This window comes from Stomoxys calcitrans, chromosome 1, assembly GCF_963082655.1.
Source record: "Stomoxys calcitrans chromosome 1, idStoCalc2.1, whole genome shotgun sequence".
Taxonomy (NCBI): Eukaryota; Metazoa; Arthropoda; class Insecta; order Diptera; family Muscidae; genus Stomoxys; species Stomoxys calcitrans.
In genome coordinates, this window is record NC_081552.1 from 163,130,657 (window position 1) to 163,157,693 (window position 27,037).

Sequence of the window (27,037 nt, forward strand, 5' to 3'; positions counted from 1 at the left end):
GTGCATCCGTTAGATTTTCACCAGATTATCGGTCCCAAGTGGAGGATCTAGTTAACTAGCGGATTCTCGAACATGTTTGGAACTCTATAGAAGGTCCTCCTATACAAATGATGAGCTGCGAGTATAGAGGGGCATCTTAAAGATGCATTTTGCGTTGGTGGAATGTATTGATACTTGAAACAGCTCGTCGGAAGTATTCATACTCTCTGGGGCGCAAGACTCGACCTGATGAGAAAGATGGACATCCCCCAGCTCACAAAGGCGACGGTCTTCATCAAGGGATGGGACAGTAAATTTGCGACCGAATGCATATTGGAATACTGGGCCAAGCAAAACCAAGGTTTTGTCACAGAGAAGTGGGAGGTCTTCCACAGGGAGGAGGAGGAAGGAGGAACTCTCCTTGTGGTATCTCCGTGACAAATTAGGCTAAGACTAATGGCATGGCGCACCACGGCAGCAAGGCTTTATTTTTCAAGATTGGGAAGACTAGGATAGGCAGAAATTCTCATATTGAGACATCAGGGCTTGCAGTGGCAGGTGACTCAATACCGCCCAACAAACAGGGGACTGACGACGAGACAATCACCGCCTCTTTCAATACTGGGAAGAATAGGATAAGAAAGGTTCCTAACACTAAAACAACACGCAGTGCAGGGGTGAAATACCCAACACAGCCTAAGGAACAGGGACCCGACGACGGACCCATCACCGACATCAAGATTTGTAAGTCTAGGATAGGTAAATATACTAATTTTGAAACATCAGGCAGCGCAGCGATAGATGGAATCATGACCTACTACTAAGAAGCCCATTTACTTAAGATTTGGAAGACTAAGATAGGCAAAGTTCTAGTATTGAAACATCACGCTGTACAGGGACGAGAATCTCAATACGGCCTAACGAACGGGGACCCGACGATGAACCCTTTACCGACTTTATGAAGATTCGGAAGACTAGGATAGGCAAAAAACCTGATACGAAAACATCAGACAGTGCAGTGACAGAAATGTCAATGAAGCCCAATGGGCAGGGAGCGGGCGATGAGATCATCACCCAAGAGGCCCATGTACTGGAGGACCAATGATTGAGGTTATCCAGATAAACCTCCACCGGAGCAACACAGCTACATACGCTCTGATGGAGAAAATCAGCAAGAGCAATATTCATATTGCGTTAATTCAGAAACCAACAAGACCCGGAACAAGGTTTCTGTGGTGAACCATATCAACTAACAATTATTCTATGCTAACACTAGTACTCGGCCGAGGACATGCGTTATTTGTCATAAAAATTTAAATTATGTGTTTTCCAGTGAGTTTTCAACGACGGATGCAACAGTAGTGAGACAGGGAAACGGTGGAGCATGCCTGGCATCACTTTAGCTGACTTTTGACTCTCCGACACCGCCATCCACGTCCAAGCTGCAACGGCTGCTGAGGAAAGTAAAACTGACGAGATATTAATAGGGTGCGATGCGAACTCTCCCCACATTTCGTGGGGTAGTACCAATACTATTAAGCGGGGCCAAACCCTGGCAGAGTTCTTGAATAAAAACGACCTAATAACACTTAATATTGGTAACACCGCTAGCTTTGTTAATAGGATTACATGGATCTCTGACCATCGCTACATTAGGTTTTGAATCGCACGGCCAGCGTCGAATCCTATAAGCTTCCGTAATAAGTTCAAAACCAACCGGACAAAATTTGGAAGACTACACAGAAGAAGACTTTGGCAATATAATTTTTATTGTCCAATTGACGACAATATCAACAGCATTACGACTACATTAGTGGGGACTTTCGAAGATAGTTGCCCTATTTGGGAAAGGAAATCAGCCCAAGCAAAATACTGAATGACCGGGGAGATTTGCTATATGTTGAGGCTTTCGATGAAAACCCATTTTCCACAGGATATGACAGGACCCAAGGAGACACCGGAATCTTGAAATAATGATGTTGATCGAAGGCTTATCACTACAGAATTTATGGTGAAGGAATCCCTGAGGAACTTCAAACCATTTAAGTCACCTGGACCTGATGGAATATTTCCGGTGTTACTAAAGAAGGAGGCATACTATCTGCCGCCCCACCTGGCCAACATTTCACAACGTGTCTGTGACTTGCATAAGCTCCGAAAGCCTGGCCGAAGGCAAGTGTGGTATTTATACCCAAGCCCGTCAAGGCAAGTTATGCGACACTAAAGACCTACAGACCTATTAGCCTAACGTCCTTTCTACTCGAAACCATGGAACGTATTGTGGACACCATAATAAAGAATACGACATCTAGCGAACTGCTCAAATACAAACAGCATGACTATGCCAAGGGAAAGTCTGTGGACACTGCCCTGCATGAGGTTGTGCATCAAATAGAAGAATCCTTCGATGCCAAAACCCACACACTGGCGATATGCATTGACATGAGGGGCGTTTAACAATGTGTCCTTAGACCAGTGTCAGGTGGACCCGGTCCCATACGCTAAGGAACAGGTGGATTAATTGTAGGTCCCATGACAAAAAATTTATATATAAGGAAGGAAGTGGCACGTCACAAGGGTGCATTTTATCATCACTTCTATGGGTGACCACCATAAATGACTTATTTCGGACGCTGACTGAGGAGGGATTTGAACCTCTCTGCTACGCAGGCGATGTTATAATACTTCTATGGGGTAGGGATCCGAACCAGCTATGTAGAAGGGCAGAAAGAACTTGTAGAGGGTCCATAGACATACAGATTAAGTGCGAAGCAGCCACTGCGGCCATAAGACTTAAGGCGATGGGAGACTGGATTGAGGATAGGAGCAGATCATATCATTGCGGTATAATCGAGGCGACGAAAGGAAACTTGGAAGAAAGGGAAGAGGTTTCCGAACGGATACCTGAGGCGACACTTGAGATCCAGTGCGAGGCACTGCTGCCAGCGACACAGTCTTGGACTGACGGAACTCCAGTATTCCCGTCTGGAAGATCATGTTACACTGATTGATCAAAGCTAGAGGACAGATTGGGCCTGAGGGTATACAGGGAGAACCCAAGGACAGAGATCTGTTGTAGGCTGTCAGACCATAATACGGTATTAAAGGAGAAGATAGGGGCGATCACGGAATGCGTGAGGTGGTGTCGTGTTAACGCGAAGACGTCGAATATGAACATATTTACGGACGGTAAACAAGGGCAATGAGAAAGCAAACGATTTGGCAGTGGAGGCCAGAGAACTATCGTCGATAAATTAGGTTAACCAGAAGCCTTTCGGGTAGACGCAGTCCGAGTTAAGGGCGTGGGTGACGAATGCTCATGTAACCCTATGGAACAGCGAAACGGTCGGTACACAGGGACTACAAGTTCACTTATGTAAAATCGGTGCGGCAAGTAATAGCATGTGTAGGGCATGCGGGGAAGATGATGAGACATTAGACCATTTCCTATTTCATTGCCCCTCTTTCGCGGCTAACAGATGCCGGCACTTAGGTGGGAACTCAATGCCAGACATGAACCATCTTAGGGTCGTGTTATGGAAAACAATTAAGGGTTTTGTAGATAGTACGGAATTCCTAATTTAGTTTTTGTTTTTCGAGGTTCCTTTTTCAGCATTTGAAGCGCACTACAAGCCGATTACTGGCTTAGGTATATGTCGATAGTAGGATTCGGGCCATACTTGGTTTGGATGTTGGAGAGCCTAGTGAAAGTCATTGAGCAACATTTTAGCCAAATCCAATAAGAAATGGTATTTAAGGACTCAAGAAGTAAAATCGGGAGATATGTTTATACGAGAGCTGTAACAGGTTATGAACCGATTCAGACCTTACTTGGCACGTATATGAAAGGTCGTAGGAGCAGTCGTTGTACAAATTTTCAGCTAAGTCGTATAAGAATTGCGCACACTAGAGGCTCATAATATCAGAACTGAAGATCGATTTAAATGGGAGCTATATCAGGTTATAAACCGATTTAGACCACACTTGATATAGTTGTTGGAAGTCAAAACAAAATATTTCATGCAAACCTTAAGCTACGTCGGATAAGAATTGAGCAATCTAGAGGCTCAAGAAGTCTTAAAACTCGAGATCGGTTAAATTCGATAATAATTGCGCCCTTTAGCGGCTCAAGAAATCAAGATCCCAGTTTTGTGTATACAGCAGCAAAATCATTTTAGCTCAATCGGATTATAATTGCGGTTTCTAGGGGCTCAAGAAGTCAAAGAGGGTTTATATGGGAGTTATTGACCAATTCGGACCGTACTTGGCACGGTTGTTGGAAATCGCAACAGAAAACTATGTTCAACATTTTAGCCAAATCGGATAGCAATTGTGGCTTCCAGCGGCTCAGGAGATCAAATCGAGAGATCGATTTATATGGGAGCCATATCCGAATCTGTGCCGATTTGACCCGTTTGCAATCCCGAACGACCGACATCGATCAGAAGTATCTGATCGACGCATAAGACCAAGAGGTTGGCCTTATGCGTTCGACCGCTATTGTTTCCACCGACGAACGGACGGACATTTTCTAGATCGACTTAGAAAGTCAAGACGATCAAGAATATATGGACTTTATGGGTTCCCCGATCAATATTTCGAAAAATCAAAACAGAATCAGGGTGTTGAGCTTTGTTTTTGAGCGTTGTGTTGAAAATTACAAATCTGCAACAAATCCCACATAAGCAACGAGTTGAAAAATTTTTCATTTTGTTTAACTTTTGCGTTAACTTTTCAATGTAACCCAAATATAATAAGTAAAAGCGTGCTAAGTTCGGCCCGGCCGAATCTTTGGAACTCACCACCATGGATTCTGCTGAAAATTTATACGGACTAAATTTAGTTGAAGGGCAAAATTTTATTCTGCATACCAAACTCTGTCAAACCAGCAAAAAATAAAGCTTCTAGGAACCGAATAAGGATAATCGAGAAAACGGGTTATATCAGGTTATAGACCGATTTGAACCGTACTTGGCACAGTTATTGGAAGTCATAACAAAACACTATGTGCAAACTTGCAGCTAAATTGGACAAAAATTGCGGGTTGTTTGGGCTCAAAAAGTTAAATCGGAAGATTAGTTTATATGGGAGGTATATCAGGTTATAGACCGATTTGAACCGTACTTAGCACAGTTGTTAGAAGTCATAACAAAACACTATGTGCAAAATTGTAGCTAAATTATACAAAACTTGCAGGTTGTAAGGCCTCAAGATATCAAATTGGGAGATCGGTTTATATGGGAGCTATATCAGGTTATAGACCGATTTGGACTATACTCGACACAGTTATTGGATGTCATAGGAGAAAACTACGTACAAAGTTTCAACTAATCGAATAAAATTTGTGGCTTCCAGGGGCTCAAGAAGCCAAATCTGGAGATCTGTTTATATGGGAGCTATATCAGGTTACAGACCGATTTGGATCGTACCTGGCACAATTGTTGAAATTCATAACGGAACACCACATACACAATTTCAGCTATATCGGATGAACATTGCGGCTTCCAGAGACTCAAGAAACCAAATTGGCAGATCGGTTTATATGGGAGCTATATCAGGTTCTTGACCAATTTAAAATGGGGCCGAATCGCCACATACGTGATAGAGAGCGGTTTGGAATCAAACGAAATTTCATCTCGTATTTATTAGATATTACATTATAGCCCTTTTATAAACATTGACTGTAATTTTTTTTTTTAAATTATGATCGACTTAAACATTTGCGTTCTTAAATTTCGAAAATTCTCTTTCAATAAATAAATACATGATTCACAGTAAAGAGATTTCGAACGAATTTACTCGTTCACGTATGCGGTAATTCGGCCCCTGTACCTGTTATTGGAAGTCATAACAGAACACTATGTTCGAAATTTCAGCCAAATCGGACAAAAACTGCGGCTTCCAGGGGCCCAAGAAGTCAAATCGGGAGATCGGTTTATATGGGAGCTTAATCCAAATCTGAACCGATATGGCCCATTTGTAATCCCCAACGGCTAGCTTTACGCGTTCGACCGCTACCGTGATTTCAACAGACGGACGGACATGGCTAGATCGAATCAGAATGTCGAGACGATTCAGAATATATACACTTTATGGGGTCGCAGATCATTATTTCGAGGTGTTACAAACGGAATGACTACGTTAGTATACCCCCATCCTATGGTGGTGGGTATCAAAAGATGTGGAATTTTATTTCTTGAGAGCACTGATAGCTTGCTTTTTATTCGCATTCAATAAAATTTAAAGTCAAGAGTCCATTCTACACTTATGTCCTATACGATGCACCAAGCTGAAACTATGTACATAGTGGTAAATCAACTTTTCACCTGTATTCGGAGCGGTACTTTAAATTGTCGTCTCCAATATCAATTACAAATTCGGTACACAGAGCTCCAGCTTTTGGTAGGTTGTATCCGATTTATAAGTTTGTGGTGGTAGCAGGGTGAATACATGAGTTTGGCTCGTTTTGTTTCTTTTCGTTTTTATATAAATATAAATAATTTTTTAACAAATTACATTTTTATTTATTCTCACCTACCTGATAAGAATAAAATAAAAGACATTTAAAATTCAATTAATTTTTAACAAATCAATACTCTCTATTACCTCGGATTCATAAACCATTGCAATGATAATGTTGTTTTTTTTTTGCGAGCAATTTTTAGATTATACAAATGAAGAAAATACTATAGATAGAGTTCTAAATATGTGGTCTGTCGGTTTATCAGCCCGTGTTGATGAAACTTTAAACGACACAGTGGCGACTCACGTCAGTTTACGCAAAACATTGATGACTAACAGAAAGTATGGCGAAAGAAAAACGAACATCGCCACGACCAGCGAACAGATGGTGGAACATGTTTCCCCATGCCGCAGCGGCAGAATGCGGCATAAATAAACAAAACAAAATACCATCCACATTTGGCACAAAACAAAACAAACCATCTTTCTACATGACACTGAAGAGTAATGCGTAGACGAAACTTAGGGGGAGGGGGGGGGGGAGTTTAGCAACATAGTATGCACTCGACACAATCCACATTCGTGGAAGTGGATTCCAACTGAACAACCATCCTTTTTGTGTATACCAGTAGGACATCATGCACCATTGATGTGGGTATGTAAACAGACCTGCATATACGATTAGTAAGCCGACCACCCTGCACTGCGTGCTAATAGGCCAGTAAAGAGAAGGCCTTATCAAGGTAAAGTGTACAAAAGAAACATTATTAGACGATTATCAGAGTATTTCTTGGTGCGTTTTTTGCAATATATGTGTTTTCTTCTAAAATTTACTGACGAGATTTTCTTAATTAAACTTGTTTGTGAATGTCGAAATATTTAAATTATCAAATTTTGGTTTTACTGAAATGTTTAGCCGTATATGATGATATTCAAAGCAATGTATTATTTTATACGACCATGTTGTTCCAAAATAGTTCAGCAAGACACCAAATTTATTTAGTTTATTATTTATTTGCTCAAATGTTAGCCAAGCCCTAAGAACTTATTTGACGAATGGACTACATTTAATTTAAAATATTATAAACATTTTTTTCTTTAGTATAAAATCAGTTGAAACAACTTCAATGAAAAACAATAATAATTTTAATTATAAATTACACGGAACAAGATACGAATTAACTCAAAATAAAAGATTGGTGAATGATTGACTACTCTAAGCATAAGCATAAGCTCTTAGCATAAGCCCCATCAAAATTAGGTCTAACTTTTTTTTCTGAATGCAAAAGTCTTATCTGCCGTCAGACTCACTAAGACGTTTTCGTCCATTGTGATACCACAAGAACAGGAGAAGGAAGACGCCTTCTAAAGGGTAATTTTTTAAGAGGTATAGGAAAGGTTTTCAAAAAAAAAAAAAAAAAAAAAAAAAAAAAAAAAACATCCCATAAAATTCAGAAAAATGCATGAAATCTTTATATATATGTTTAATATTTGAAGATTATTTCATGCTAATGTTGACCGCGACTGCGTCGCAAATGGTCCATCCGCTTAGTCCAATTTTGGCATACTCTTTCCAACATTTCGGCCGGTATCTCACGAATAAATGCTTCCATGTTGTCTTCCAATGCATCACTTGAAGCGGGCTTGTCTGTATAGACATGAGCTTTAACATAGCTCCACAAAAAATAGTCTAAAGGCGTTAAATCGCACAATCTAGGTTGCCAAGTGACCGGTTCCGAGCGAAATAAAATGTTCACCGAACGCGCTTCTCAAAAAGTCCATTGTCCCGTGTACTGCGCGGCATGTGGTAACGTCTTGTTGAAACCACATGTAATGCAAGTGAAGCTCTTGCATTTTGGGTAAAAAAGTGGGATATCATCTTACGGTAGCGCTCACAATTTCAACGCATCATTTTTGAAGAAGTACGGTCCAATGATGCAACCGCACGAAACTGGGATTTTTTTGGATGCATTGCTTCAAAATCAACAATTCTGCTTATTTACGTAAGCCATTGAGCCAAAAATAAGCTTCGTCGCTGAATGGAAGAAACGGGTGATGAACTTTCTTAACAGAGCACGCATTTTGATAATAAAATTCAATAATTTGCAAGCACGACGACGATGGTTAAATAATAGACTAAACAGAACATGTTTGACAGTGGAATAAATCACAAAACGTACATGAGCTGTTTTAACCAGTGTTTCCAAAAAAGGTATATAAAAAATCACCCTTTAGTTCCTACAGTTGAACCATCTAGATCGCTTTAAAAAGGCCAACAACTTGCGAATGTACACATCCGCTAAATCCGATAAGTTCTCAAAGAAATGAGAACCTAAAGTGGAACTCTTAACTGCCAGTGCGGGACACACATATAGAAGATGTTCTATAGTCCCTTACTGGCAACCTTCAGTCTGTCAGCATATTTGTCGATCAGGAAGGGAACTTTCATGTTCTAACCAGTGACAGAAAAGCGGTAGACCTCTTCAAGTGTAGATTAGGCCACATAATTTTGGTATGCTCACAATCCTCCTTTGTGACCATATATAATTCGTTGCCTTCTGGCCTTAGCTTACATGTCGCAAGAGACATACCTACATAACCCAGTCTCCCTGGAATGTGTAAGGTAGTTTTATTCTCGCAAGCTCGTCTGCTCTTAAATTCCCCGGCATATCTCTGTGGCCCTGCAACCAAAACAAGTAAATTTTGAACCACCATCTCGTTGAGAGATTTGCGACAGGCGAGGGTGGTTTTTGAATTCAGAAATATGTTCCACGAAGATTCAATGGCTGTCCGAGAAGATATATTTGGCAATCGCCGTTATGACAATATATTAGCCACTCCACCACTTCTTTAATTGCTACTATATCCGCTTGATACAAAATACATTCCCCGTTCCCATTCCCCGTTCATTTGAGTAGTTTAAATTCATCAATTCTTAGTCCACGAACCAATCCTCCGCATACTCAAGGTTTCTGGACAAGAACCACGTCAAACCATCAGCAAGACCTTTAGTGCCGCCGAAGCGGTCTTAATACAGTCGCAATTCAGAATTTCGACAGTTGTTGCGTTAGTCTTGTCTTCTGAGTCCATCAGGAGTTCATACTCACAAGCTTCGTTCGATCTTGTCATGATGAGTTTCCGCATCCAGGGGCAGTGGAACCACTGATTCTCAGGACACTGGAAAATTGGGGTGTGGAAGATTCCTTCTTAGATAGTTGTTGTTGCTGCCGAAGTACCATTTGAGTTCCGTCCTTCTCCGCTGGGGCACATCTTGAGCGCAATCCAACCGGATAACCCACCCACGCAGGGCTTGCCAGGTCCTGTTTCGATCGTGGCAGGTGGATTTTCCGTCTCCTGCAATTGGCCAGACTGTATAGATGTGGTCCATAGTTTCTCAGACAAGTGTTCAGCAACAACTGCTGAGTCATCTCCCGATTGCCCAACCCCACCGCTTCTATACAACTTCAGTCTTAACTTGTTGAATCCGTAGGATACAACTCCTTCAGACATTTTGAGGTCTGCGAGAAACACGTTTCGACACTTCGAAAACGTGTTTCATGCCCACATCATCAAGAGCATCTGATTGTTCAATATCTATACCGTCGATAGATATCGACGATTGAAGTAGGTCAGTGAATCGCTTGTGAGACAAGAAACAGTCTTCTGTGCGTTAAAGTCTACTCTGTTTATTCTACCCCACTCGGAAATGGCCAACAAATCCTAGGAGAGCGTCTCATCTATAATGCGCCTCCTGTCCACAATTTCTTGTGGACTGGGCCTATGGTCGAGTAGACTGGATTTGAAGTCTGACCCAATAGATCGTCAATGAAAATAAGAAAAAGGAAAGGACAAACCTGCGGTCAATGTATACTCATCGGATGAGAACCCTTCTACAAAAACTCGTAGAGTGCGATCTCTGAGAAAGCTCGATATAAATCGAACGAGGTTATTATATACTTGTGCCATTGATTTAGAAGGAACATCTTCCTTTTTTACTAAATCCAGTGCTGCGCCTGGCCAGATCTTGCCTTTAACCTATCTATGGACAAAAAATTACTCAATATCAACAGATGAATATGCAATCGTTAGAAAATATTGAAATTTTTGGTAACAACACCCAGAAAAAATTTTTAATGTGTGTCTTAAAATTATTTACAACCAGAAACAGTTAGGAGAAAACACAAGACTTCGATGAAAGAGCAGACAATTTAGCGGCGAAGGCCAGAGGTAAGCCGTCAATAAACTTTGTTAACTTGAAGCCTTTCGATACGACGCAGCTTGAATTAAGGTCGTGAGCAACGAACGCGTGTAAAACTGTGGAACAGCGAAACCTTTGAGGATATCCCGATCGTGAGAAGAAGAGGCTGTTTCTGAAAGGAAGCAAGAAGGAGGATAGTATATCGAACTCACTTATGCAAAATAGGTGCGGCGCATCGATGAGACGTTGGAGCATTTTGTATGTCATTGCCCGGTATACGCCACTAACAGACACCGGCACTTAGTTGGAGATAAAATGCAAGACATAAACCAACTTAGGGGCATGGTGTGGAAAACAATTAGGGATTTTGTAAGTAGCACGTAATTCCTAACTCAAAAATTTCTTTTTCTTATCTAACCTATTAAATTTTTACGCTGCAGTTGAAATCCTTCCTTAGTCAGCATCCGTTATAGGCTATTTATGGTGGTCTACCAAAGGAGTGGTGATAAAATGCCACCCTGTGCCACTTTCTCCCTCATATTTATATTATGCGACCCACAGATTATCCAACTGTTCTTTGGCATATGGTTTATCCAGTCTCCATGGACCAAGTCTACCTGATATTGGTCCAAGGATTGGATCAGTGTGTCCGTTTCCTATTTGTAAGTATCCTTGAATAAAGAGATGTAAGTCAATGAACTCTAGCATTTTTCCACACAATATAAAGGCCCATTGGAAGGCCTTGTATATTTTCGCTTCCCAACTGGAAAGCTTTTCGGGACTAGCACACTTTAAACATACCACTTAAAAACGAACATTTGTCGCAATTAATCTCAAAAAGGTTGTGTATCTTAAAAAGGATATGAAGATTATTTGGGAGGATTGAGAACCAGAATGTGTATCTGTGTTAGTATTTACCATAATGTCGTCTTCTGTGTCGAGAGCTTCTGATAATTCTAGTAGTTCAACTTCGTTATCATTGATTAATTGGAGATGCTGATGCTGCTGCTTTAAATCGAGCGCCTCGTATTCTTCTAGATCGATGACGAGGTTTTCACATTCATCCATCTTGTAAGTTGCGTTTTAATCGTTGAGCCCCCTGAGTAGGCGGGCCTCGGTATATTGAATTTTCACCGCTGCCAATTTCTTCACAAATACACAACAACTTCGTTGATGGTTCTTCCGGAGTTATTAAAACTAAAAACTTGTTTTTATTACACAAACTTTTGCAACACGAATTGCAGAAAATTAGCTTTACACCTCCGAATTACTTAAGGGAGAAAAGCCTAAAATTTCAGCACTTTTTGCGTTTTATATTCAACTTCATTTTACAACAAAAGTCCTTGGACAAAGGACAAGTACATTTATGTGTTACCAATTTTCATCAATTTAATTGCAGCACTTTTTAAATATGTCACATTTCTTAAACTTTTATTACTTAACTGTAGTTAGATATAGTCATTTGAGTATTGATTTTTAACAATTGCTTCAATTGCTGACCACTTATTTTTGCAGAAATTTCTTGGTGAATCTTAACGAGCAAACGTTCCGTTCGTATAAGTTGTGAATGAATGAAAATAGTCTGTGACACTGGAAATTCTGGGGGTTTTCATGGTGCTGCAATGTCTGGTGTGGACTTTGAGAATTTTCCAAGGTGCATGCGCATAACGGAGGAAAACAAGTAAGTGGAATGGACAAATGTCATTTGAATATTAGGGGTTGATTTTACATTCAGTTTGGGTTTTCTAAGGCGACATCTTTTCTAAGTTCTACGAACTGCAATGCATTTTGTAAGTTCTACAAAAAGGGGTTTATGCCGATAGTAATAACGTTTTGACAAAATGCCGATAATAGTGTTTCGCATTGATGCCATTGATTCGCTTTAACGTACGCAACCACCCTTTGAGTTTGCCACTTTGCCTTAAGGGTGGATTAGTGTAATTTATGATTTAATTTTGTATGAGCCTGATAAAACGCAAGCATATCTAGTGATTATTCTCAGTACAATCTCAAGAATAGGAAACGCAAAGCGCTCATTACAATTTTTTTCCTTCCATACTTATCGGCCCACCCTAATATCTACTTGCACGAGTAAAATATAGGTTGTGTGTCGATTGGTAGCAAAGTTGTAGGGTTTGTAAAAATATGACGTTAAGTGTGGTGTATAATTTTTTAATAGCCCAGGAGCTAGTAAGATTTTTGACAGAAGCAAAGAAAATGTTGACGTTTATAAAGCAGAGTTCCATGTTGCTAGATGTAAATAGATACGCAGGTCTAATTCAATTTGCGAGCGGCAATTTCTAGCCGCATATATTCAATAGTTTATGATTTATTGATGATTTTGTTAAAAACATTATATTTTGACATTGCCATTGGAAAATTGATGGTAAATGCTACACTGTTGAAAGAAATTGGCAAAACAAAATGATTTTATTTGAGACATTTGCAACTGAATGCAAATTGCTAATTTTTTCCATGAACATTCCACTAAGGAACAGGGGCAAACTTCATTTTTAAAGAAAAGTTTTACATGGCCTCAATAATGTTGCATTAGGAGGGGAAAACCACCGCTGAAAATTTTTACTGATGGTCTCGCCAGGATTGGAACCCAGGCGTTCAGCGTTATAGGCGGGCATGCTAACCTCTGCGTTACGGTGGCCTCCAACCTCTGTGTGAAATATTAGTTGGACGGCGTCGGCATCAGCAATCATTCGGCTTTAACATGTTAATAAAACACCCCCTTCGTCATTTTCCATCTCACCATAGGAGATTGTTACAGATTGGCACACCCTCATAATAAATGTTTTCTTTGGTAAAATATTTTGGACTCTATATTACTGCATCTTTTATGGTCATACAAGCGTCTAATGACAAATTAACTTATATTCTCATCAGAAAGCATGTAACTCAAACAAACATTTTAAGAGCGTATTAATATTCCATTAACTGGAAGAAATTATAAGAACTATTAACGAAATTTTTAATGCTTAAAGTTATTAACGAATTTATGGTAAAGGAACCCTTCAGGAGCTTCCAACCTTTTAAGTCACCCGGACCTGATGGAATATTTTCGGCGTTACTAGAGTAGGTGGCCAATTATCTGGCGCTCCATCTGGTCATTATTATCACAGCGTGTCTTCGACTTGCACATACTGCGAAAGCCTGGCAGGAGACAAGGGTGGTATTTATACTCAAGCCCGGCAAGGCAAGTTATTTGTATTTTGTATTTGTATTTATTTTTATTGTGATAATACCATACAAAAGAGTAGGTCTTATATAAATTATTGGTAAGGTAATCTTACAGTTTTGATTTGCTACTTAGTTATAAAATAAAAATTAAATGATATATTTCAATTTTAGCAAATTGAAGACAGCAATGAAAATTACAGAGACCAAATTAACAAAAGAGAAGAAAAAAGTTTATAAATTGTATAAAATATTGTAACTATTGGGTTGCCCAAAAAGTAATTGTCGGTAATATAGTAGTAATATAGTCGGCGTTGACAAGTATTTTCAACGGCTTGTGACTCTGTAATTGCATTCTTTCTTCTGTCAGTTATCAGCTGTTACTTTTAGCTTGCTTTAGAAAGAAAGTGCGAGAAATTTTGTTTACATTTGTTTGTTTGGCGTCAATTTTAATATGGGTACCACATGTATTGAAAGAAATTCATTTAACAAACCGAATCAACGCTTGTGCACCTTATGCACCCATATGCACCTTAAACGCAATGAATTCGATCCGTTTTTAAAACGAATCATAACTGGAGATGAAAAATGAATTGTTTACAACAACGTTAGTCGAAAACGATCATGGTCCAAGCATGGTGAACCAGCTCAAACCACTTCAAAGGCTGATATTCACCAAAAGAAGGTTATGCTGTCTGTTTGGTGGGATTGGAAGGGTGTGGTATATTTTGAGCTGCTTCCAAGGAACCAAACGATTAATTCGGATGTTTACTGTCAACAATTGGACAAATTGAATACAGCCATCAAGGAGAAGCGACCAGAATTGGTCAATCGAAAAGGTGTCATATTCCACCAGGACAACGCTAGACCGCACACATCTTTGGTCACTCGCCAAAAAAACTGAGTGAGCTTGGCTGGGAACTTTTGATGCATCCACCATATAGCCTTGACCTTGCACCATCAGACTACCATTTATTTCAATCTTTGCAGAACTCCTTAAATGGTAAAACTTTCGGCAATGATGAGGCTATAAAATCGCACTTGGTTCAGTTTTTTGCAGATAAAGGCCAGAAGTTCTATGAGCGTGAAATACTAAATTTGCCAGGAAGATGGCAAAAGGTTATCGAACAAAATGGCAATTATATATTTGATTAAAGTTCATTCTAAGTTTTATTAAAAATGCATTTACTTTCTTTTAAAAAATTCGCAATTACTTTTTAGGCAACCCAATATATAATAAATTTTAAGTACATATGTATTTTCGCATTTAAACAATGTGTATCAATATAGGGGTTAAATAAATAAATTTGGTAAAATTTTTGTTTAACTTATATAACAAATGGTTAAACTGATTAGAATTGTTCAATAATTGTTTAGAAAAAAATTATTAAAAATCGAAGATTTAAACTGTTTTTTGCTACTTAAAGTTTGGATATTATGGGGAAGAGTATTCCAGAGGCGTATTGCACTGATCAATAAACTATTGCTCTGATATGCGTTATTGGTGTCGTATTTGAATCACTTGCTTGCCTCTACTAGAATTAGCATAATGAAGTATAGCAGACAAGTAAGACGGCTTATTTGTGTAAATTTTTTTGTGCAGTGCCAGCAGCGAACGTATTTTAAGGTATGCATCGAAAGTGACATTATATAACTGTTTGGCAAAGTCCGATATCCGATCTCTTCTACACATACGATGTTATAATACTTCCAAAAGGTAAGGATCCGTATCAGCCATGCAGAAGAACAGAAAGGGTTTTGCAGATGGCATACGACTGGGCTAGACACAGGGGTCTCAATATTAACCCAGAGAAGACAGAAATCTCCCCGTTCACAGGGAAGACGAAGGTGGGTCAAGTTTATGCACCACGTTTCCTCAATAGAACAATTTCGATAAATGACAAGGTCAAATACTTAGGAGTGATCTTGGACAAAAAACTGAATTGGAAGTGTCACCTTGAGAAGCGTACACAGAAAAAAACACGGAATTTTTCAATTACAAATTTAATTGAAAATAAAAGTGTTTTCAATTAAAAAATTATTTAAATCAATAATTTTTTTATTGGAATCCGGATTTTTTTCCAATAACGACTGTGATTGAAATTCTCTATTCGATTAAACTAGTTAAAGCGTGCTAAGTTCTTTTCTGAAAAACGTTGGTCTTTTTTTACGATAAAAAACATGTTTTTTGCGACAAATTCTTCCAAGAATTTGTATCAATACAAAGTTTTTTTACCCTAACAATACCTTTCGTTCTTGATATATATATAATTTATTGTTGTAACATAATTCAAACTTATATTTTTTAGAATTATAAGCAGATCTCAGTTAGTAATTCAAACTCTTTCAGAGTATATTTGGGTTTATTTTCATGTGGTGATACACATTTACATTTAAGGCCATTTTCGCACAACTCTAATATGGTTTTTTATTATGATCTGTTGTATTCGTTATGCTTTAAATAAAACTCATAATGGTTGTTGTTGTTTTCGCTCATTTAAATACCTAAGTTGTGATCGGTATTTCTTTATCGCGTAAATGTTATCAAACTATGTATGTGCCTTAGAAATTCTTGTTGTGTTTTCTTGTACCTAACAGCAATTTGTGTGTTGCTCTAATGCATTTTATCATTGGACTTAACAGCATTTTTGAACCGAAACTTTAAAAATGGTCACTATCCGAGTTTTCCTCCGCACTCGTCCTAGCTGCTCAATAATCTGACTTATCTTTGCTCAGTCAAAACAAAAAAGAAAAAATGTTTGGTGTGAAAATATGTTTATACCACTGATCAATTCACAATGGCAATTATTTGCAAGACTATGAGAGAGACTATGAGAATAATTATTGGTCATGTACACGAATAATCGTTTACGGCTATCAGAGCAATTTGGCAATTAAAGAGTTTTTGGTTTTACAACAAAATGAAGGTCGTCTTACAATAGACGAAACTGCTAAATGGATAACAATAATCAAAGTTAGTTCCGTTCAATAATATAATGTTTATGACTAAAGTTTGATTTGTTGAAGCGAAATGGATGGACATGGCTAGATCGGTTACAATAAAAGCAAAACTTCGTGATAAAAGTACTTTGATTGTCGTCAAAATTTCCATTACTTTTTACTTTATTGCTTGTATGCAAACAAAGGGTAATGGATAAAAATTGGCATGCTATTGAAACTGTATCAGGTTATGGACCGATTCGGACCATACTTGGTTTGGACGTTAGAGACCGTTGCCCAAAATTTCAGCCGAATCGGATAGGAGCCCATAGGAGCCCAATCGCAAAACCGGGAGACCGGTTTATATAAAAGCTTTATCAGATTATAGACCCATTCAGACCATATTTGGCATGTTGAGGGTCATAAGATAAGTCGTTGTACAAAAATCAGATAAGAATTGCGCCCTCATTTTATAGTGGATCTATATTAGGCAATGAACCGATTGTGACCATACTTCCCATAATTGCCATAGTTGTTGGAATTCAAAACAAAAGGCTTCATGCTAAATTTTAGCCAAATCGGATGACAAATGCGCCCTCTAGAGGCACAAGAAGTCAAGATCCAAGGTCAGTTTTTATGGCAGCTATATCAAAACATGGATCGATATGGCCCATTTACATTTCTTCTTTCTTCTTTGCTTCTAGCTTTACTCTTTCGAAAGCTTGAGTGCTTTCGATGTGCAACAAACGGAATGGTGAAGTTAGTATACCTTCATCCTATGATGGGGGGTATAAAAATTATATCATAAAATAAAAAATAAGAACAAATAAAAATACAACGAATTAAAAATAAAACAAGTAAAAGCGTGCTATGAATCCACCATAGATTCTGCTAAAAATTAAAATAAAATATATACAAGTAAGAGCGTGCTAAATTCGGCCGGGCCGAATCTTATATACCCTCCACCATGGATCGTATTTGTTGAGTTCTATGCTTGTTATCTCTTTTTTTTTTGCAAACAAAGAATATTGAATAAGAACTGTTATACTTTTGCAGCTATATCAAGTTATAGTCCGATTCGGATCATAACTGATTGATGAACAGTCATTGTGTAATATTTCAGTTCATTCGGAAAAGAATTGCGCCTAATAGGGGCTCAAGAAACAAAGTTGGGAGATAGGTTTATATGGGAGCTGTATAAAGCTATTGATCGATTCAGACCATATTAGACACGTATATTGAAGGTCATGAGAGCAGCCGTTGTACAAAATTTCCCAGATCGGTTTATGGCAGCTATCTCAGGTAAATTTCGATTTGTGCCATACTTCGGACAGTTATTGGAAGTCTTAACAAAACACCTCATGCAAAATATCAATCAAATCGGATGAGAATTACGCGCTCTATTGGCTCAGGAATTCAAGATCCAAAATCGGTTTATATGACAGCTATACCAGATTATGAACCGATTTGAATCATACTTGGCGACATACATATTGGAAGTGATACCAAAACACCACGTGCAAAATTTCAGTCAAATCGGAGAAGAATTGCGCCCCCTATTGGCTCAAGAAGTCAAGACCCAAGATCGGTTTATATGGCAGCTATATCAAAACATGGACCGATTTGGCCCATTTACAATACCAACCAACCTACACTTATAAAAAGTATTTGTGCAAAATTTCAAGCGGCTAGCTTTACTCGGGCGGACATGGCTAGATCGACTTAGAATGACATGACGATCAAGAATATAGATACTATATGGGGTCTCAGACGCATATTTCGAGGTGTTACAAACAGAACGACGAAATTAGTATACCACCATCCTATGGTGGTGGGTATAATAAAATAAATGTAGTTGAAGGGGCATAATTTTATTCTACATACCAAACGTCGTTCAAACCAGCAAAAATTATAGCTTCTACGAACCGAGCAAGGATGATGGAGAAACTTGTTTATATAGGAGATATATCAGGTTATAGATTATTGGAAGTCATAACGGAACACTATATGCAAAATTTCAGCCATATCGGACAAAAGTTGCGGTTTCTAGGGGCTCAAGAAGTCAAATCGGGAGATCGGTTTATATGGGAGCTATATCAGGTTATAGACGGATTCAAACCGTACTTAACATAGTTATTGGAAATCATAACAGAGAACCAGGTGCAAAATTTTAGCCAAATCGGATGAAAATTAAGGCTTCTAGGAGCTCAAAAAATCAAATCGAGTGACCGGTTTATATTTGAGCTATATCTTAATCTGAACCGATATTGCCCGGTTGCAACGACCCCAACGACCTACATCGACATTAAGTATCAGTGCAAAATTGCAAGCGGCTCGCTTTATGCGTTCGACCGCTGTAGTGATTTCGACAGACGGACGGACGGAATCAGAATGACGAGAGGATTCAGAATATATATGCCTTATGGGGTCCCAGATCAATATTTCGAGGTGTAATAAACTGAATGACTAGATTAAGATACCCTCATCCTATGGTGGTGGGTATAAAAATGCAATTTTTTCGACTAACGTTCAACTGTGAAGGAAAATGTTTGACAGTTTCTATAAAAATAGTACTTCTCTTATAAAAAAGATTTGTTTTTCGCAAAGATTTTTCAAACGCTTATTTATTTGCAATGTGGCGTGATGACAACAGACACATGGACGGTTGTGACTAGATTGTCTTAGGTTTTTAGCACGACCAATAAAACATATACTTTATTGGAACACTAATCAAACAATTTCTCAGAGAAATGAGAACATAAAAAGAACAAATCTATGAGAGCTGTCCGATTCAAGTTTAAGCCCAATGATAAGGGACCTCCTTTTTATAGCCAAGTCCCAACGGCGTCCCGCAGTGCGATACCTCTTTGAGAAGAAGGTTTTGTATGACTGTCATACCAAATGGCACAGTACCTCACAAATGTCGCCAGCATTGGGAGGGGATAACCTCCGATAAATATGTTTTTTATTTTATTGCCTGGATTCGAACCCAAGCGTTCAGCGTCATAGGTGGACATTCGCTACGGTGGCCTTCGACGTCCTCATAGCTTCTGCAAAAGTCGTTACATGCAACCTTTAGTATGTCAGGATGTTTACCGACCAGACGGACACAATGACTGAGACTTCTGTTCTATCCAACGACAGGAAAGTGGTGGAACTCTTCAAGTCTAGATTAGGCCACATAATTTTAGAGTGTTTAGAGTGGTGTAAAGCCCAAATAAGCCATCCTTTGGATCCGCCTGAGCCTGATAAGCAGGTGAATTTTTGAAGCACCGTCTACCAGACTACAGCACCATATAGCACTATAGGCCTGACAGCTGCAGTATATATCCAGTGCATGACACACGGGTTCGGCACCCAACTTTTTCTAATAGTTCTCTTGCAGGTGCAAAGGACAAGAGTTGCTTTTCTTACCCTTTTCAAAATGTTTGATTTTAGGTTAAATTTTCTGAAGTTTTTTATGTTTTTAGTAAATGGAACATTCTCTCCTCCCAAGGAGACAGGTATTATTTCTGCTGACCCATCTTTTTATGCCCACCACCATAAGATGGGGGTCAACTAATCTAGTCATTCCGTTTGTAATGCCTCGAAATATTGATCTGCGACCCCATAAAGAATATTCATGATGGATCGTCTCGACATTTTGAGCCTATCTAGCCATTTCCGTCCGTCTGTCGAAATGACGATAACGGTCAAACGCGTAAAGCTAACCTCTTGATGTAGTTCGTTGGGGATTTCCAATGGGTCATATCGATTCAGATTTGGATGTAGCCTCCATATAAACCGATCCCTCGATTTGACTTCTTAAGCCCCTAGGAGCCTAAATTTTCATCCGATTTGGCTGAAATTTTAAACAAAGACTTGTGTTATGACTTCCAGCATTTGGATTTCATTTTGGGGGGTGCCCACCCCACATTTGTTCAAAATCGGAAAATTGGCAGAATTCTTCTGTAACTGTGAAATTGGTAATGCTACCATATCATTTTTTTTTTCTTTTTGAAACGTCGTTATTGTGTGCAGGAACTGACCCATCGGCGGTGACATTTGGTATATAGTCTGATCCTAGTCTTTCAAAGCCTTCTAAGTGTGGTTGTCTTTGCGAATATCTTAGTTTTGTAATGAAAGTTTAGCCGAATCAGCTTAAGAATTTTGCTGAAATTTTTCCATTTTGCTCTCAAACTTGTTTTATGATTTCAACTGATTATTGTTGGTATCGGTCCATAGATTTTAAATGACTTTTATTTCCATAAAACTTTGCGCAACCAAATTGAAAACATTAAGCAACTATAATTGGAAAATATTTCAAAAAATAAATTTCAATCAAATTTTACTAAGAAACATTAAAATTCTGCTTAAATGATGTCGCTAATTTCTTCTTCAAACTTTATTAAAATCGATCGTGAATCCGTTTTTGACGGAAAAGATATGCGTAATATTTGCATTGTGTCTTTAAAGTCCTAAAATATTCCTGATTTCTTGGATTCAAATCAAAATAGGTGGTAGAATTAAGAATCAAAAACACCATGAGATTTCTACGTTATTGCAGTTGTAAACTTTTTTCTGTCATTGCCAACTATTTTTTCTGTCATTGCCAACTATTTGATGTCAAATTACCTAGCTGCAAACGTAAATAAAATGTAAAATTGCTCTCATAGATAAATGTATGCTGACTAATTTTTTTTTAACACATTTCCTTATTTAAGTTGGGTCTCATGTTCGTGTTTCACAGTGAAATACCAATGCTTTTCACGATTAATTTTTTGAAAAAATTATATTATTTAAATTGTTTCTTTAGACAAAATCATTTTGCCCTAAGGCCCAAGTTATCCCCTCTGGGTACGTCCCTGGCCACCATATAAACCCATTTCCGGTTTGACTTCTTGAGCCATTAGAAGCCTAAACTTTCATCCGATTTGGCGGATGTTTGGAACAAAGACTTGTGTTATGACTTCAAACATCCATGCCAAGTACGATCCTTGTCGGTCTATAAACTGATATATATGTATATGTATAAACCGATCCCAGGATTTGATTTCTTGAGCCCCTAGAAGCCTACATTTTCGCCAGGTGTGGTTGAAGTTTGACCCAAGAACCGATCTTATGACTAACAACATAAGTGTCTAGTTTTGTCCGAATCGGTCAATATGGTAATATAGGCCTCCTAAGTACCGAAATTGAGACCATTGAAGCCTCAATCCCGGCCGACACGGAATAACTTAGAGCACCACACAGGCTGGCACTTTGAACTTCTCTATGTGTGATGTCCACCGTTATCACAGGAAGCTTAGCTGAAAGCTACCAGGCGCGTCCACAGATTGCGGATAGTGGGAAGCTCCGTTTTTAGCGGAGTAGCTGCAAATGCGGCCGCGGCCAGTCAGTGATTTTCGAGAGGAAAGTCTCAGTTAGGAGTTAGGTGGCAATGGCTCTTAATTAAATACTGAGTGCCAATGATACTCGAGATACTAAGGCGAGTTATTGGCGCCTTCATAGAGCCAATGGCCAACATCAGCGTTTGTTCACAGGTTTGGGGCGGCTGGTGGCGATCATCGGATCTTGGAGCAAGCGGCTCGCGACAACGAGGGAAACTCGCCCCCGGAAAACTATGAGATACTATGCGAAACAAAGGAATAGTAAAAACTGACCTTCCAACGTTGACGATCCACGCAAACGAAAAAAGGACCATGAATCTGCACCTGGCGGATGCATTAGAAAAGTACAAGGCAGATATTATCGCCTTAGAGGAAGTGCGATGTACTGGGAATGGTGTCACAACAACACCAAACGGTGATGAACCATACTACAGCTGCCAAAACACGTGGCATGAATTTGGATGCGGATTTGTGGTTAGTCGGAGACTGAAACTCTTTCTCTCAAACTTTACTCGGTGGATGAGAGGGTAGCCACAATCCGCATAAAAGCCAAATTCTTCAACATCAGCCTTATTTGTGCCCATGCCACGACGGAAGACAAAGACGAGCAGACCAAGCTTATTTTCTACGAGCGCCTAGAGAGAGAATATGACCGCTGCCCCGCCCATGATATTAAAAACGTTCTGGAAGATTTTAATGCGAAAATAGGGAAGGAAGACATTTTTGGTCCAACAGTCGGAAAGTTAAGCCTCTACGACATAACGTCCAGCAATAGGTTGAGGCTGATAGATTTCGCCGCGGCAAAAAACATGGTAGTTAGTAGCACCAGATTTCAACATAAAAATATTCACAAAGCCACATGGCTGTCACCCGATCAAAACACGAGAAACCAAATTGATCACGTTGTGATAGATGGAAGGCATTCATCCAGCGTGTTAGATGTACGATCGATCCGTGGAGCGAATATAGATTCGGATCATTACCTTGTTGCATCAAAGGTTCGCACCCGTTTGCACATGGCGAGGAAAGTACGATCTGACACTGCACGGAAGCTGGACATTGAAAAGCTGCAAACACAACAAATGGCAGCGGCATACTCCACTCGACTGACCCAACTGCTTCATGAAAGCACTCCTTGTTCCGATGATATAACGGCGCAGTGACAAACTATGGAAAATGGTGCTAAATCCGTACTTGGGTACCGTAAGTCTCCTCCAAGAAACTTATGGTACAACCAAGAGTGTCGAGATGCTACTGAAGCCAAGAATGCGGCATATAGAGGAACTCTGCAGTCAGTAGCAGAGGTATCGGGAGGAGAGGTATCGGAAGGAGAGGTATCGGGAGGAGAGGTATCGGGAGGAGAGGTATCTGGAGGAGAGTGAAGAAACGTCTATTCCGCAGAACGGAATAGGAAATGGAAAGTCGTGAGTGTGGGCGAATTGAGATGTACAGGATTCAGAATGAAGTCCGGAAATTCTACCAAAGAATAAAACATTAAACCTCCTGCAGAAGAAAATCTGGTTACTGACACAGATAGCATGCTGAGGATATTGGAAGAACATTTTACCCAACTGCTAGTGTCTGACGTTGGCGGCGAAGACGATACAGCAGAACCAAGCGATGATGATGGTATAGAATGTTTACGTCCTAGTCAGAATGAGGTTCAAGTAGCAGAGATCCGACTTAAGAACAACAAAGCAGCAGGATCCAACGGGTTACCCGCTGAACTATTTAAGACCGGAGGCGAAACATTGATAAGGCGTATGCATTAGCTTATCTGCGCAATCTGGCTAGAATAACGTATACCCGATGATTGGAACCTAGCATACTATGTCCCGTAGACAAGACAGAATGTGCCAACTACAGAGGAATAAGTCTCCTCCCCATCGCATACAAGATACTCTCGAGCGTACTGTGTGAAAGATTTAAATCTAAATCAATGAGATAAATGGGCCCTATCAATGCGGCTTTAGACCTAGTAAATCCACCCTGGACCAGATATTCACACTGTGCCAAATCCTGGAAAAGACCCGACAAGAACAAATCAACACCTGTCATTTCTTTGTTGACTACAAAGCCGCTTTCGATACCCCTTTACGTTCAAAGGTATTTCAAGCCATGTCTGAGTTTGGTATCCCTGCAAAATTAAAAAGACTGCAGGATGACACTTGCTGATACGCGTTCCTCAGTAAGAAAATTAAAGAATCTCTCGGAACCATTTAATACCAAACGAGGTTTCAGACAAGCAGAAAACCTATCGTGTGGCCTCTTTAATATGCTGCTGGAGAAAATTATACGACATGCCAATATGAATAGAAATGGCACACTAATCACAAGAGAACACATGCTACTCGCCCATGCCGACAACATCGATATCATAGGTCGGTCACCGGGAGTAGTAACTGCAGCCTTTGAAAGAATCGAAAGAGAGTCAGTGAAAATGGGTCTGGCAGTAAATGGAGATAAGACGAAGTGGATGGTTTCAACTCCCAAAACGTCTTGTACAACCGAGCAGATAAAATGGAGAAAGTGAAGAACCACAACTTTGAGTTAGTCAGTAACTTTACGCCGTAACCGAAACGAATGACACCAGTTTTGAGATTAAGCGAAGAATAATACTAGAAAACAGATGCTACTTTGGACTAATTAAGCAGTTTAGAAACAAGGCCACCTCTCGACAGACGAAGATTACACTTTACAAGACACTGTAATATCAGTATATGTGATATGGTTCTGAAGCATGGGTACTTGCGAAAGCAGATGAGGCAGTGCTTGGAGTATTTGAGAGAAAGATTTTTCGTAAAATATATGGACAAGTTTTCGTTAATAGAGAATATAGGCGACGTATGAACCACGAGCTGTATGACGACGATAGCATAGTTACGCGCGTCAAAATACAACGGCTGAGTTGGCTAGTTCATGTTGTCAGAATGGATGAAGAAGCTCCAGCAAAGAAGTTTTTTGAAGGCAAACACGATGGTACACGCAAACCTAGATGACCAAAAGCCCGATGGGAAGATCAACTGGTGGGGGACAACTCGAAACTTGGTGTCAGGGATTTTAGAATGAGCGCAGAAGATCGAGGCGCTTGAAACGATATTCTACGTTCGGCTAATGGAAAAATTTGTTCTGTCGTAGCCAATTAAAGTAAAGTAAGAAGCCTCAATCAATTCCCGGTTTGATTGCTACAAAATAATTCAAATACTAATTCAGTTAATAAGGGTACATTTTTAGATGAATCAATGGTGGTTAATACCCAAGATTTGGTCTGGCCGAACTTAGCATATTTTTACTTGTTAGATCTACAAATCTCAAGCTTGCCGCGATACATATTTTAGTAAAAACAAGTAAAAGCGTGCTAAGTTCGGCCGGGCCGAATCTTATATACCCTCCACCATCGATCGCATTTGTCGAGTTCTTTTCCCGGCATCTCTTCTTAGGCAAAAAAGGATATAAGAAAAGAGTTGCTCGGCTATTAAAACGATATTAAGATATGGTCCGGTTATTTAATTAAATTATATGTTGGAGACCTGTGTAAAATTTCAGCCAATTCGTATAAGAATTGCGCCCATTGGGGCTCACGAAATAAAATAGAGAGAACAATTTATATGGGATCTGTATCGGGCTATAGACCGATTCAGACCATAATAAACACGTTTGTTGATGGTCATGAGAGGATCCGTCGTACAAAATTTCAGGCATATCGGATAATAATTGCGACCTCTAGGGGTCAAGAAGTCAAGATTCCAGATCGGTTTATATGGCAGCTATATCAGGTTATGAACCGATTTGAACCTTATTTGACACAGTTGTTAAAAGTAAAAATAAAATACGTCATGCAAAATTTCAGCCAAATCGGATAGGAATTGCGCCCTCTAGAAGCTCAAGAAGTCAAATTCCCAGATTTGTTTACATCACAGCTATATCAGGTTAAGGACCGATTTCAACCATACTTGGCACAGTTGTTGGATATCATAACAAAATACTTCGTGCAAAAATTCATTCAAATCGGATAAGAATTGTGCCCTCTAGAGGCTCAAGAAGTCAAGACCCATGATCGGTTTATATAGCAGCTATATCAGGTTATGGACCGATTTAAACCATACTTGGCATAGTTGTTGGGTATCATAACAAAAGACGTCGTGCGAAATTCCATTCCATTCGGATTAGAATTGCGCCCCCTAGAGGCTCAAGAGGTCAAGACCCAAGATCGGTTTATATGGCAGCTATATCAGGTTAGGACCGATTTGAACCATACTTGACACAGTTGTTGGATATAATAGCAAAACACGTCGTGCAAAATTTCATTCTGATCGGATAAGAATTGCGCACGCTAGAGGCTCAAGAAGTCAAGACCCAAGATCGGTTTATATGGCAGCTATATCAAAACATGGACCGATATGGCCCATTTACAATACCAACCGACCTACACTAATAAGAAGTATTTGTGCAAAATTTCAAGCGGCTAGCTTTACTCCTTCGGAAGTTAGCGTGCTTTCGACAGACAGACGGACGGACGGACGGACAGACGGACAGACGGACGGACGGACGGACAGACGGACGGACATGGCTAGATCGACATAAAATGTCACGACGATCAAGAATATATATACTTTATGGGGTCTCAGACGAATATTTCGAGTAGTTACAAACAGAATGACGAAATTAGTATACCCCCCATCTTATGGTGGAGGGTATAAAGATATTAATAAACTTCTTTGGAGGCCACCGTAGCACAGAGGCTAGTAAGCCGTCTAAGACGCTGAACGCCTGAGTTCGAACCCTGGCAGGAACATCAGAAAAAGTTCATCGTTGTTTATCCCCTCCAACTGCAGGCGACATTTGTGGTATACTGTGCCATATATATTGTAGAAACCATATAAAAACTTCTCGCCAAAGGGTG

At 39.5% G+C, this 27,037-nt stretch overlaps 1 protein-coding gene and 1 long non-coding RNA gene across 13 annotated transcripts in view; one reads left to right on the forward strand and one right to left on the reverse strand.

The window, feature by feature from the left end:
- Positions 1-27,037, reverse strand: part of LOC106089084 (serine-rich adhesin for platelets) — a 312,770-nt gene that overhangs the window by 157,216 nt on the left and 128,517 nt on the right. The window contains exon 1 of one of the 9 annotated variants that reach the window (XM_059360428.1): positions 11,558-12,220. The exons of the other annotated variants lie outside the window; for them this stretch is intronic. Within the exon in view, the coding sequence (XP_059216411.1) occupies positions 11,558-11,707 (150 nt within the window). The 5' untranslated portion in view covers positions 11,708-12,220. Of the gene's footprint in view, positions 1-11,557; positions 12,221-27,037 lie in introns of those variants that run through there. 9 annotated transcript variants of the gene reach the window in all.
- Positions 1-27,037, forward strand: part of LOC106094598 (uncharacterized) — a 249,126-nt gene that overhangs the window by 150,315 nt on the left and 71,774 nt on the right. For 2 of the 4 annotated variants that reach the window (XR_009396455.1, XR_009396457.1), the window contains exons 3-5: positions 10,604-11,008; positions 11,080-11,301; positions 12,155-12,320. This is a non-coding gene — a long non-coding RNA (uncharacterized LOC106094598). The remainder of the gene's footprint in view (positions 1-10,603; positions 11,009-11,079; positions 11,302-12,154; positions 12,321-27,037) is intronic. The other 2 variants (XR_009396456.1, XR_009396459.1) reach the window with 2 other exon arrangements.